General features: G+C 42.2%; 1 protein-coding gene across 1 annotated transcript in view; it reads left to right on the forward strand.

The window, feature by feature from the left end:
* LOC136879242 (dipeptidase 1) overlaps positions 1-12,813 on the forward strand; it is an 860,664-nt gene that overhangs the window by 562,440 nt on the left and 285,411 nt on the right. Inside the window, exon 6 of the mRNA XM_067153050.2 lies at positions 6,424-6,502. Within this exon, the coding sequence (XP_067009151.2) occupies positions 6,424-6,502 (79 nt within the window). The remainder of the gene's footprint in view (positions 1-6,423; positions 6,503-12,813) is intronic.

A 12,813-nucleotide genomic window follows, 5' to 3' on the forward strand; every position in this document is an offset into this window, starting at 1 on the left:
AGACTTGGTATTTAAGTTCAGGAATGGTCGAATTTTTGCTATATTCTACCGTACTTGATTGGTATACAGTGGCCTAGCAACATCAAGGGGGTGAAAACAGGAAATGGCAAATTTCTCTTTTGATATTCTCTGTATCGAAATACTGCATGTAACTAACATTGTGAAAAAACCGATTTCATTTTTTTTTTTTATGTTCCATGTTTATTTCAATTTTTTCAGTCTCAAATTTCGCTTTTTATCGTGAAGTTTATCGTCAGCGAGCTCCCTGACATGGACGTATTGTTAATTCGACGTGGTAACGAGTAAACAAGAAGAATGAGGGGAAAAGACACATGGTGGCGATTACTGTTCCAAGATGGTGAACAACTGGGTAACCGTCCCCTTTTGACACTAATAAGAGGAAAAAAAGGAGGAGTGGTGGTGATTATTGTTTTAAGAGAAAGTAAAGCTGGGCAAGCATCCTCTATTAACATTAATCATTGGGAAAGATGGAAGGGTCCCACTCTTAAAAAATGAGGCTTATCATTTGGCTTATGGTACAAGTTAAGCCACGCATAAATTAAGTAATATTACGAAAGCAACAAATAATGTACAAAACAGAATAAATATAAAATGTCATGGTAAAACATAAAGTATAAATTGAGAGAGATATGTCCAATACAAAGAAAAGAACCGAAAAACACAAAACACAGAAATGATATAAAAGAAATGTAAATATATAAATTAAGAAATGAAAAAACAAAAGATGTTCAGTTGTTACAGCCACTGAATAGCCGTTGTTGAAGCTGTAAGAAGCTCGTCGATAATTCCGCGGAAAGCTCTACTGTATGTGTGCATCTGAAGGTGATGTATCGCATCGTCTGGAATTCTTCACCACAGTCACAGCTTGGAGAAGGTCGAAGACCCCAACAATAATTCGTAAAGCCACTTCTTCCATGACCAGTTCGCACTCTGTTTAGTAGGACCCATACAATCCGCGCGAGATGAATTCCGGGCGGAGGTTGAGTAAGGTCAAAAATTGACCTCCATTCGTCTAGGGCCTTAACAGTCCATTCTTCATTCCAAGTTCGCATTCCACATCAGTTTTCTTTCATCAGATTTTGAACCAGAAGCAGGAGAGGGTGTCTGGATTTCAGTCTGGTTGAAGCGATCGGGAGGAAGGTATCAGCCAAAGAGAAACAAGGTCCACGAAGGGAGTGGAAACAAAATACTCCCTACACCTAGGAAGCTAATATCACCTGAGACAGAAAAGAAAAAGGAACTGACCAAGGTAGGTCGGATAGGATAGATAAACGTGAGGAGCCTTGCACAAGTAAGTTTTTGCTAGTGGCTTTACATCGTATCGACACAGATAGGTCTTACGGCGACGATGGAATTGGAAAAGCCTAGGAGTTGGAAGGAAGCGGCCGTGGCCTTAATTAAGGTACAGCCCCAGCATTTTCCTGGTGTGAAAATGGGAAACCACGAAAAACCATCTTCATGGCTGCCGACAGTGGGATTCGAATCCACTATCTCCTGGATGCAAGCTCACAGCCGCGCGCCCCTAACCGCACGACCAACTCGCCCGGTACAACTAAGTTTAAACAATGCCGGAACTCAAGAATCCCTTGGTTACCAACCAACGTTCTTAATTTGAGATTCCCTGGAGCCCTGTAAATCGCCTCTTACGACAGCCAGGGGACGCCATGGATGTTATTCTACCAACCCCACCCCCTGTAGGAAAGAAATAAGACTCCGATCCTGCGAAGAATGAAGATATCGGTATAAATAGGGAGGGGCCACGACGGGCGTAAAAATAGGATAACCTAAGCCTTGCCAACCTAATAACATCGAGGTTGGGAGGGAACATCAATTAAAACATTAAAGATTTATGTATACAGTCCTAGTTTCTAATAATTTTAATAATAATAATAATAATAATAATAATTGGCACAATAATTAAAATTGCATTCGTTTCAAGTATTATTCAAGTATTGTTTCAAGTAAGTTCGGATATTGTGAAAGATGTGTAGATTGGAATAAGTAAATGGAAGCAATTCCGGATCCAGCTATGAGACCTGAGGTCGCGAGCCCCTGAGGGTCCCAACTTTAATCACCTCTTGCGAAAGGCAGGAGATAGCCTAGATGTACTCTACCGTTCATAGAAAGACTGGAACAGTGACTCGTCTGTTCGATATCTCCGACCCAGAAGAAAATAGTGTAATGGTGTACGATGTTCCAAATCTCAACTATAACATTATTATACTAACAGCCATTTGTTATCTGAAATGTGCTCTGTATCTCCTTCTGTCTCTAATCTCCTTTAGATAACAGTACTACTACAATTGTTCAGAAACTATGCGACAGAGAATATTCAGCAGCTAGTAAGTTATGTCCCAAATTGTAAGTTTAATTGGTAGTAAAATAAATTCGTCGTAGTATTTCAAATGAAGGGGAATGCTTAGACGTATCTTAAGTTATTAGTTTCCTGTCCGTAATGATAACTATTACAGTTTACGATTATAGGTTTGAAGTCTCCATCTAATCAATACTATTATAGTATCAAGTATATGTATTTGCATTTTAAAATATATTGCAATCACAGTACGAGTTTCGATCCTGAAATGGATCATCTACAGCTGTTAGTATCAGTAATTAATGATTAAAATAGCAATAACATCAATTAAAATATTACTCTACCTAAGATGTATGTATAGTCCTAGTTTCTAATAATATTAACCTCTCTTTAGTCGCTCACGGAGATTTCCTTCGGGCCGATTACATTTTGCACAGTACTGAACTTCTCAGTTGAACTGTTGGTCTACCCACCCTTATACCTTTCTCCTTGTTCATTTGGACTCGTCCTGTCACCATTTCGGCGCGATCGTGCATCCTGTGAGCGAGTGTGGGATCATTGTTGTGACAAGTGACATCACCTGGAGGTTTCCTCCGTGTGCAAATAAGCAAAAAATCTTTATATTTTAGTGCATATTATTTATTTTCTAGGTCGATGACTTTGTTGTTCTGTTGTTCTAAACGTATTTTAGAAATATATCATTTCATATTTTATATGATGTGATCGTCGTAGATAATATTTTAAGACCATTCGTCGCAGTTAAGGTCTACAGTATTCTGATTTTAGATCAAACAAACTGTGTAAGAATAGCCTACTAATACTTAAAAGGGTTTCTTTTAATTATACCGAAGAATACTGCAAACGAACATACCAAAATAACATTTTAAAGGACGAAAACTACGCGCATTTTTAGCCCCGGAGGTTACCTCCATGCGCGACTAGTAACGTAATAATTTTCGCGCGAATAAAGAAGGGTTAATAATAATAAAAATAATAATTGGCACCATAAATTAAAATTGCATTAGTTTCAAGTATTGCTCTGCTTGGAGTTCACAGGCACAGGCTATGCTCTAATATTTCATGTCACTGTTTAATCAGGTAGATTATGAAGTCTTATTTGTACCAGTCAAATATGTGCGGATCGAAAAAATTACTTATATGAGATCGTGTAATTAATACTATCTGTTTAAAATTGGTGAAGAATTCATAAATGATGTTATTAATTAACGTTGAAGTGAAATGGCGTTTAAAATTTGTTTTCACCATTCAAGGGTAAATACGGAGAAGTCATGAATCTTAAATTTTTCGTTTTAGTATTGTGTTGGCCTCTTGCTGATAATTATTGATTTTTAAATATCCTTGATTATGCGAGAACATCACTACGTACTGGTTGTTGAATGTGGTCGAAATAGTAGTGAACAGCTGGTATTCTGGTGGCGTGGTAATGTAGGATGTTTAAAACGAAAGAGAATTAGTGTTAAATTTTAAATATAAATACATAGTAGACTACAGATTAGGTGGAGACTTCAAACCTATAATCGTAAACTAAAATATTTAGTTGGACAGAAATGGAGGCTACATAGCCTGATTCCTGCCATGTAAAAGATGGCATTTAAGAAATCAATGAATGAATAAGTAAGTATACCAGGCGCTCCACCAGTGCCGTACTTTCTACTTATATGTATCCCGTATGCAATAATGATGAATGGGATGTCTAATGACTGATTTTCACACGAGTATTTCTGCCTGCAGGTAGGTTACATCAGAATACGAAGAGATAACAACAGGTCGGCCGTTAGCTGCATATTCGTCAGTGCTACCTGTCTAATGCGCCTCCTTGTGTTAGTAAGCCTCGTTTTCGAACGCATGGTAGTAGGCTGGTATCAGCCGTGGAACAGTTGGTCAACGTCAGAGCCAGTAGTAGCCAGTTTGCCGTGGCATACGGAGCTCCGTCTGTGTATGCAACATAGTTACCATCCCGGACAGCGGCGAAGCAAAAATGGACGCCAAGATCGTCGTATCTTACGAAGTACCGCAATGAACCGCATCGCGACTTCATAACAAATTCCCTATTACTGTTTATCTATTACTACATTGAATATTACAATTGAACTTATTAACTATTTTAATCCGGTTTTTAAATTGTAGTATTTTTCCTTTAAAGTTCAGCCTATTTACACTGACTGACAGAGCAAATGCAACACCAAGAAGGAGTGGTTCGAAAGGGATGAAAGTTGGGGAAAAAACAGAGACGGCACGGACGAATAATTGATGTTTATTTCAAACCGATATGCAGGTTACACAATGCGCACGGCATCGACTCAGTAGGATGTAGGACCACCGCGAGCGGCGATGCACGCAGAAACACTCGAGGTACAGCGTCAATAAGAGTGCGGATGGTGTCCTGAGGGATGGTTCTCCATTCTCTGTCAACCATTTGCCACAGTTGGTCGTCCGTACGAGGCTGGGGCAGAGTTTGCAAACGGCGTCCAATGAGATCCCACACGTGTTCGATTGGTGAGAGATCCGGAGAGTACGCTGGCCATGGAAGCATCTGTACACCTCGTAGAGCCTGTTGGGAGATGCGAGCAGTGTGTGGGCGGGCATTATCCTGCTGAAACAGAGCATTGGGCAGCCCCTGAAGGTACGGGAGTGCCACCGGCCGCAGCACATGCTGCACGTAGCGGTGGGCATTTAACGTGCCTTGGATACGCACTAGAGGTGACGTGGAATCATACAATCATACGCAATAGCGCCCCAAACGATGATGCCGCGTTGTCTAGCGGTAGGGCGCTCCACAGTTACTGCCGGATTTGACCTTTCTCCACGCCGACGCCACACTCGTCTGCGGTGACTATCACTGACAGAACAGAAGCGTGACTCATCGGAGAACACGACGTTCCGCCATTCCCTCATCCAAGTCGCTCTAGCCCGGCACCATGCCAGGCGTGCACGTCTATGCTGTGGAGTCAATGGTAGTCTTCTGAGCGGACGCCGGGAGTGCAGGCCTCCTTCAACCAATCGACGGGAAATTGTTCTGGTCGATATTGGAACAGCCAGGGTGTCTTGCACATGCTGAAGAATGGCGGTTGACGTGGCGTGCGGGGCTGCCACCGCTTGGCGGCGGATGCGCCGATCCTCGCGTGCTGACGTCACTCGGGCTGCGCCTGGACCCCTCGCACGTGCCACATGTCCCTGCGCCAACCATCTTCGCCACAGGCGCTGCACCATGGACACATCCCTATGGGTATCGGCTGCGATTTGACGAAGCGACCAACCTGCCCTTCTCAGCCCGATCACCATACCCCTCGTAAAGTCGTCTGTCTGCTGGAAATGCCTCCGTTGACGGCGGCCTGGCATTCTTAGCTACACACGTGTCCTGTGGCACACGACAACACGTTCTACAATGACTATCGGCTGAGAAATCACGGTACGAAGTGGGCCATTCGCCAACGCCGTGTCCCATTTATCGTTCGCTACGTGCGCAGCACAGCGGCGCATTTCACATCATGAGCATACCTCAGTGACGTCAGTCTACCCTGCAATTGGCATACAGTTCTGACCACTCCTTCTTGGTGCTGCATTTGCTCTGTCAGTCAGTGTATTTATTTTGTCCCAGAAGTTAACAGAGTTATATATGATCTGGGACAAACATGTATCTTACCCTTGTATTAATGCTTTCTCTTGTGTCACCAGTATTTATAGAGTTATCCTACAGTTCAACGTACATTATGAATGAATTGAATGACTGAGTGCCTATATGAATTGGTAAGTGAATAATTTCACGAATGAATTGTGCTCGTGCATAAATGAATGAATAAACACAGATAGCCGCCCACTGGGGAGAGATCATTCATTATTGAGTAGATGAACTGCATTTAATGAATGAGTGAACGAGTGAATTGAATCGATGATTCCACCTTGCATGGTATTTCTCACCGGTCTTAACATTTCTACTTATAGATTTCTCTCAAAAGATTGCGTGATGAAAATCATTCTCCTTTATGCACTGATGTCTTGAACTGTAGGTAGTGTGACATGTACCTTGTTCTCAGAGCGTAGTACTAAGTGTTCTTGGCTTTTGGTAGGGCAGACTGCTCGGTGGGTGATCGAGGAGCTACGCCCTCTCCTGACGACCGCAAGCCTGGTCTCTCCGACTTCGGCAAGGTGAGTAATCTACATGCTTAACAATTCTGTCGCCCGCAGTGTGGAGCTAAATGAACCTGTAACAGGGACTGATGGTACTCAAATACTGTATCGTTAGACTGCTGTACACAATAGCATTCCCTCACGTGCCACAAGGGCTTGAATTTCTTTCTTTCTTTCTTTCTATGCAAGCCTGTTCATTCATTCATTCGTTTAAATTTCCTTGTTTTAATTCTTCCATCAATCATTTTTATTTTCTGTACCCGCCATAAAAAGGATTTCGGTCTTATTATTGACTCAGTTGAGGTTAATGGAGAACAGCCACCTGCGCAATATTTAACAAACCTGATGCATCTTTCGATAGGCTAAATATAAAAACAGCCCGTGGGAAGTCGTAGGGATTATGTTTGCAGCAAGATGAACAATACCTCGGGAGACCGTGGAGTTTATACAAAGAAAATACAGTATACTCCTGAAAGAACCTTCAAGTCAATAACGTAAATTGATTCGGAAAATCATCAATTAGCATTATTATCACCTGTCACCTGTATTCACCTGATTCATAATAATTAATATTATATCGTCGCTGCTCTGCCAAAACCGGGAATATGGCATTGCTCTTCCTAAAAACTATTTCCTTGAAGACGGTTCGTCTCCCAGCCACATATTGATATACAGTCCATCAGAACAATTTTCGTCGAGTTCTTTTTCCAATGCGCGTGAAAAGAAAATGAACCTTACTGTACCGTACTGTAGGAATTTATGTTTGCCTGACACATTTACCCAGTCCTAGAGGATGATGTATTTAAGGTTAATTTTCCTTTACACTTGCGCGTTGGAAACTGAACTCAGCGAAAATAGTTCTGACTGCACATCTATATGTGGCTGGGAATCTTGAACAGTCTTGAAGGAAATAATGAATAGAAGGAGCATTGTCACATTAGCGATTTTGACACACCAGCGAAGATATGTCACTGTAAAATAAATTGTCCGTTGATAACCATACGCCAACCAAGTTACGTTGTAATTAAACAACTTTATTTATTAACTCTTTGAAGCATGGTGGCCACCTGTACCGACCGTTCAAGTACAGTCGTTACTGGCAATAACCACCTTTTCACTCATGAGTACCCTGCCCTCAAGTTGTCTTGAAACTAACTCCGTGCTCTGATTAGTTCCCTAGGAGTCCAACAAACAGCAGGCTGTGATTTATTGCATATATTTCCCACCAGAGCAGTAATTAAGCATGCAGAGTTGCATCATATACACACAAATTTGTGAAGTTGTTTCTACAATATATTTTGTATTTGCATAAGTAATCTCTTGAAACTTCGCCATAGATCTTTTAACACATTTTTAAAAGTTATGACTATAGGTAACTTCACTAAATAAATATTTAAAGGTGAGATTTTTATTGTGCAATAAATTTTGCTGACCACCATGCAACCAAAGGAGTGTTTATAAGGTACCTTACTGACATTCCATGCTCATCTTATTACTCTGTGCATCCGTTTCATTCCAATATTGTCCGACTCGTTAGCTGAAAGGTCAGCGTAGTGGCCTTCGGTTCAGAGGGTCCCGGGTTCGATTCCCGGCCGGGTCGGGGATTTTAACCTTAATTGGTTAATTTCACGGTTACGGGGGCTGGGTGTATGTTGTTGTCTTCATCATCATTTCATCCTCATCACGACGCGCAGGTCGCCTACGAGCGTCAAATAGAAAGACCTGCACCTGATGAGCCGAACCCGTCCTGGGAGATCCCGGCACTAAAAGCCATACGACATTTCATTCCTATATTTCAAAATTTCAGGCCTAATTTCTATTATTCCTGCGGCTTTATGACAATACGAAATATTTACCACCTTTTCCACTTCCTCAAGCGTAATTTCACTAACATCAGTGTTCTCCTTCCCATGAACCCGATTGTTTATGACGTCAAGAGGGAGTTTTCCTTATACTTTGAGAAGATTTCCAAAATAATTCTTCCACTTGCTCTACGATTAGCCGGCCTCGCGGTGTGCGGGTAGTGTGAGCGCCTCTTATCCAGATACCCGGGACTCGATTCCCGACCAGGTGAGAGATTTACACCTGGACCTGCGGAGTACTTATCCTACGTGATTATAATTTTTTTTCTGCTATTTCCTTTACGTCGTACTGACACAGATGGGTCTTACGGCGACGATGGGATAGGAAAGGCCTAGGAAATGAAAAGAAGCGGCCGTGGCTTTAATTAAGGTACAGCCCCGGCATTTGCCTGGTGCGAAAATGGGAAACCATGGAAAACCATCTTCAGAGCTGCCGACAGTGAGGCTCGAACCCACTATCTCCCGATCACTGGGTATTGGCCGCACTTAAGCGACTGCGGCTATCGAACACGGTTGATTATAACTGAGGAGCTATCTGACGGTGAGATAGCGGCCCCGGTCTAGAAAACCAAGAATAACATTCAAAAATGCTCCTAAGTCAACAGATTATTAGCATAATTCACCACCGTTATAGCACCAAGAAATGCATGGTGGTCAGTATACCTGACCAGCTATACGTTTGTGTTATTTCAGGGGGTATGCTATATTTTGACATTATCAGTTGTGTAATCTTGATTTTTGTGCCTACTCTACCTCAAAATATCTTTTATTAGAAAATAAATTTTAAAAATGTTCGCTGTGCATAAAAGGACCAAACATGCTGCTTGCAATCTGTACTTCAGAGAGTTAAGTATTTATTCTCAGGAACTAATCAAAAGGCTCATCCATTCGGAGCCACGGTCTGGGGCATCTATCTATTAGATGATCCCCTTGAACTAGAATAGAAGTAGGCCTAGTCAACTTAGCCTACACAGTTACCAACATGAGACTAAAATTAGACTCTCCTTTGTTTATCATTACATTTAAGAACAACGTTATGTACATTTTCAAAAAACAATCTGGTGACTATATTTCGTAATAGAGACGTTCGTGAATACTTTTATTTCATAACTTATTTCCTTATTTTATATGTATCTGGGCATTTAAGTACATATGTGTTGTACATCTCTAGATGTAAATATATTAACAATGATATTTCCATTGAAGATACCAGCATCAATTCACAGTAGTTCCTACCAACATAGTATATGAACACTGGCATGTTTCGTTGTGAGTTCTCAGGGTTTAACGTCTCTGACCGTAAACAAGTCGAAATCAACAGGCTTCCAAACTATATTAATAAGTGGAATGATAAAGAGTAGCGACGTATAGAGATATAGTAAGTATCAACATGAAAATAGTCACCGATGGAGTCAGCTACGTGATTTGGATCACGTAAGCTTGTATTCGGGAGATGGCGGGTTCGAATCCCTCCGTTGGTAGCCCTGAGGATGGTTTTTCGTTGTCACCCATTTTCACACCAGCCAAATGCTGTGTATGTACCTAAACTAAGGCCACGGCCGCTACCTTTCCAATCCTAACCCCTTCCAATCCTTGTGTCGCCGAAAACATTTGATCTGTTAGTGTGACGTTGAACCACTAACAAAAGAAAAACGTCTTAAACCTTCGCCTCTGTGGTGTAGTGATTAGTGTGATTAGCTGCCACCCTGCAGGCTCGGGTTCGATTCCCGGCTCTGCTATGAAATTTAAAAAGATGTTCGAGGACTGGAACGGGGTCGACTCAGCCTCGGGAGGTCAACTGAGTGGAGGGGGTTCGAATCCTACCTGAGCAATCCTCGAAGTTGTTTTCTGTGTTTTCCTACTTCCCTTCTAGTCAAATGCCGGGATGGTACCTAATATCAGGCCACGGCCGCTTCCTTCCCTCTTCTTTGTCTACCCCTTCAGATCTTCCCATTCCACCCCACAAGCCCCCTGTTCAGCATAGCAGGTGAGGTCACCTGCACAAGGTACTGTTCCTCCTCCCCAGTTATAACCCCGATCCAAAGTCTCGTGACCCAGGACAATGCCCTTGAGCCGGTAGAGGTGGGATCCCTCGCTGAGTCCGGGGGAATAACCAACCCTGGAGGGTAAATGGATTAAGAAAAAAAAAACTCGATCAGAATAGCATCTAAAAGCGTCTGAGGCTCTGAGTCTATTAGGTTTAATTAGTCTACAGTCAGATTTCCAATCGCCACTTCTATGCAGCCTATCTACGTCTACCTTTAGTCCAGTTTTTTGATACGATTCGGAGATGAGGCAAGACGAAATTATATGGGTTGTTTTACGGCCGGACTCCCTTCCTACCACCAACCTCAGTCGAGGTCCGGCTCCATGGCTAAATATTTAGCGTTCTGGCCTTTGGTCACAGGAGTCCCGGTTTCGACTCCCGGTAAGGTCGGTAATTTTAAACATAATTGTTTAATTTTGCTGGCACTGGGGCTGGATGTATTTGTCGTCTTCATCATTTCATCCTCATTACGACGCGCAGGTCACCTGTGGGCGTCAAACCGAAGAACCTGCATCTGGGGAGCCGAACTTGTCCTCGGTCACTCCCGACACTAAATGCCATGCGCCATTTATCTTTTACCTCAGTCGAGGAGAATAAGCGATGTTTAATGACACTGGAAGAGGGCAGTGAATGGAATCACTTGTGGCGTATGAATAGGAACTGTCCCGGCATTTTCCTGGAAGTGAAAATGGAAAACCAAATAAAATCAGTCTCAGGTCAGTTGAGGGTGGGGTTCGTACCCACTCGTCCCCCAAATGCAAAGCTTGATTCCATAACCGTATCAAGTTAACGCGTGCGGCCGGTTCGGATCCTGTCACGGTCGGAGATTTTTCTCGCCCAGAGCGAGGGCGCAACCCTCTTGGTGGCCCGCCTCACCCCCTCAGGGTGGGGAATGAAAACGAGAAAAGAACTTGCGGCCACGTCGCTCGATAAGCACCGCTACTATACTTTATAAATAATATTTTGTATGCAATTCGAATATATGTATGCTTACAGTATTTCGTTCTGGTAATTCAGTCTCTGATATTGACTTTCTGTGGCAAAGAGCACACTTAACCGGTCGTCACCAACACAGTGTGTGTCGCTAGGGTGTGCTCTTAGAGGAATACGGTTTAAAAGAACGCTCTTGGAGAATTGCTAATGCCATTTCAACTCCATATTTATTTGATGATCCGTCCACGAGGACTAGACCAAGGAGTTTGAGTGCTAAATATTGATGCAAATAATTTATTTACACGATTTCAATATTCTACACTCTTCGTTCTCCACCCTGGTGGATACGTTTGACTGCCGACCTAGGGTTTAGTCCCACGAGAGAACTCCTAGTTTCCGATAACTTCCGTTCCGCAATTGAGATTTCATTGCCGCGGAGGACCTGCGAGGACTGTCCTAAGGGATACGAGGAAAGGACTAGGATATAGAGTGTGCGCGCTTGTCCTCAGTAAATAAATATGACATGTTCGAACTTCTGACTCAACACACGAAACTGAGGTTCTACCGCAGTGTTCTGAATATTTCTTCTGTAGTTTACTTGACACGATCTATATGTACTGTACTGTATATATATATACAAATTAAGGTATAAAAATGAAAATAGACTGAATTATTGAGGCACTTCCAGGCATCTTGGAAACTTAAAACTTTGTACCAGAGAAGCAGACGACTTCGGATCCCTAGAAGAAGCGAAAATTCTCAAAATCCCCTGAGGGGGCCTCACTCGGAGTCTCAAATTTGGGGCTCAGCGTAAAGACGTAGTCGGATGGATTTATGCAAAACGATAATCTGTAAGGTTCATGGACCTAAAATTTTCCTGAAAGTCCTAAGTTTAACCCCCTCCCCAAATCAAGATGCCGGCACTATCTGCCGGACGAGGTAGAAAATTGAAATTAGGTAAATTTATAGCTTTTAGCCTGTATCCGACGGAAAAATTACGAGATGTTGAAAATATTTTTCATTTTTACCCCGAAAAATATAGAAATATGGAGGCAATTTTAATGACGGTTCAGACCTTGCTTTTGAGGTATTTGGTGGCTAAATGGTAAGTCGTATCACAAAACGGATGGCACAATCTCAGCTCAATTTGGAGTGATCTACAACTTTGGTCATATGACTTCTTGCCCTATCTCTATCCTTTATAGGTTAAATTTGGCTCTATTTCTGAATTGTACATACATTTTGCACTTTTTACACGTAATTTGTAGTTTGAATCACTTATAGAAAAGATAGGATCATCAAATTCTACACGAACATTGGCCCACCCCGTAGCTATAAGTGAGCCAAATTCTATGTTTGTACCTGTTACATAAGTATGCGAAAAGTAATGCAGTGTGAAAAAACCTTACTCATATTTCACCCTATTCACCATTTCTAACACAATCTTACCCATCAATAGATGAGATACGAGAAAATATCACAGGACC

Source organism: Anabrus simplex, chromosome 8 (assembly GCF_040414725.1).
Source record: "Anabrus simplex isolate iqAnaSimp1 chromosome 8, ASM4041472v1, whole genome shotgun sequence".
NCBI classification, from domain to species: Eukaryota; Metazoa; Arthropoda; class Insecta; order Orthoptera; family Tettigoniidae; genus Anabrus; species Anabrus simplex.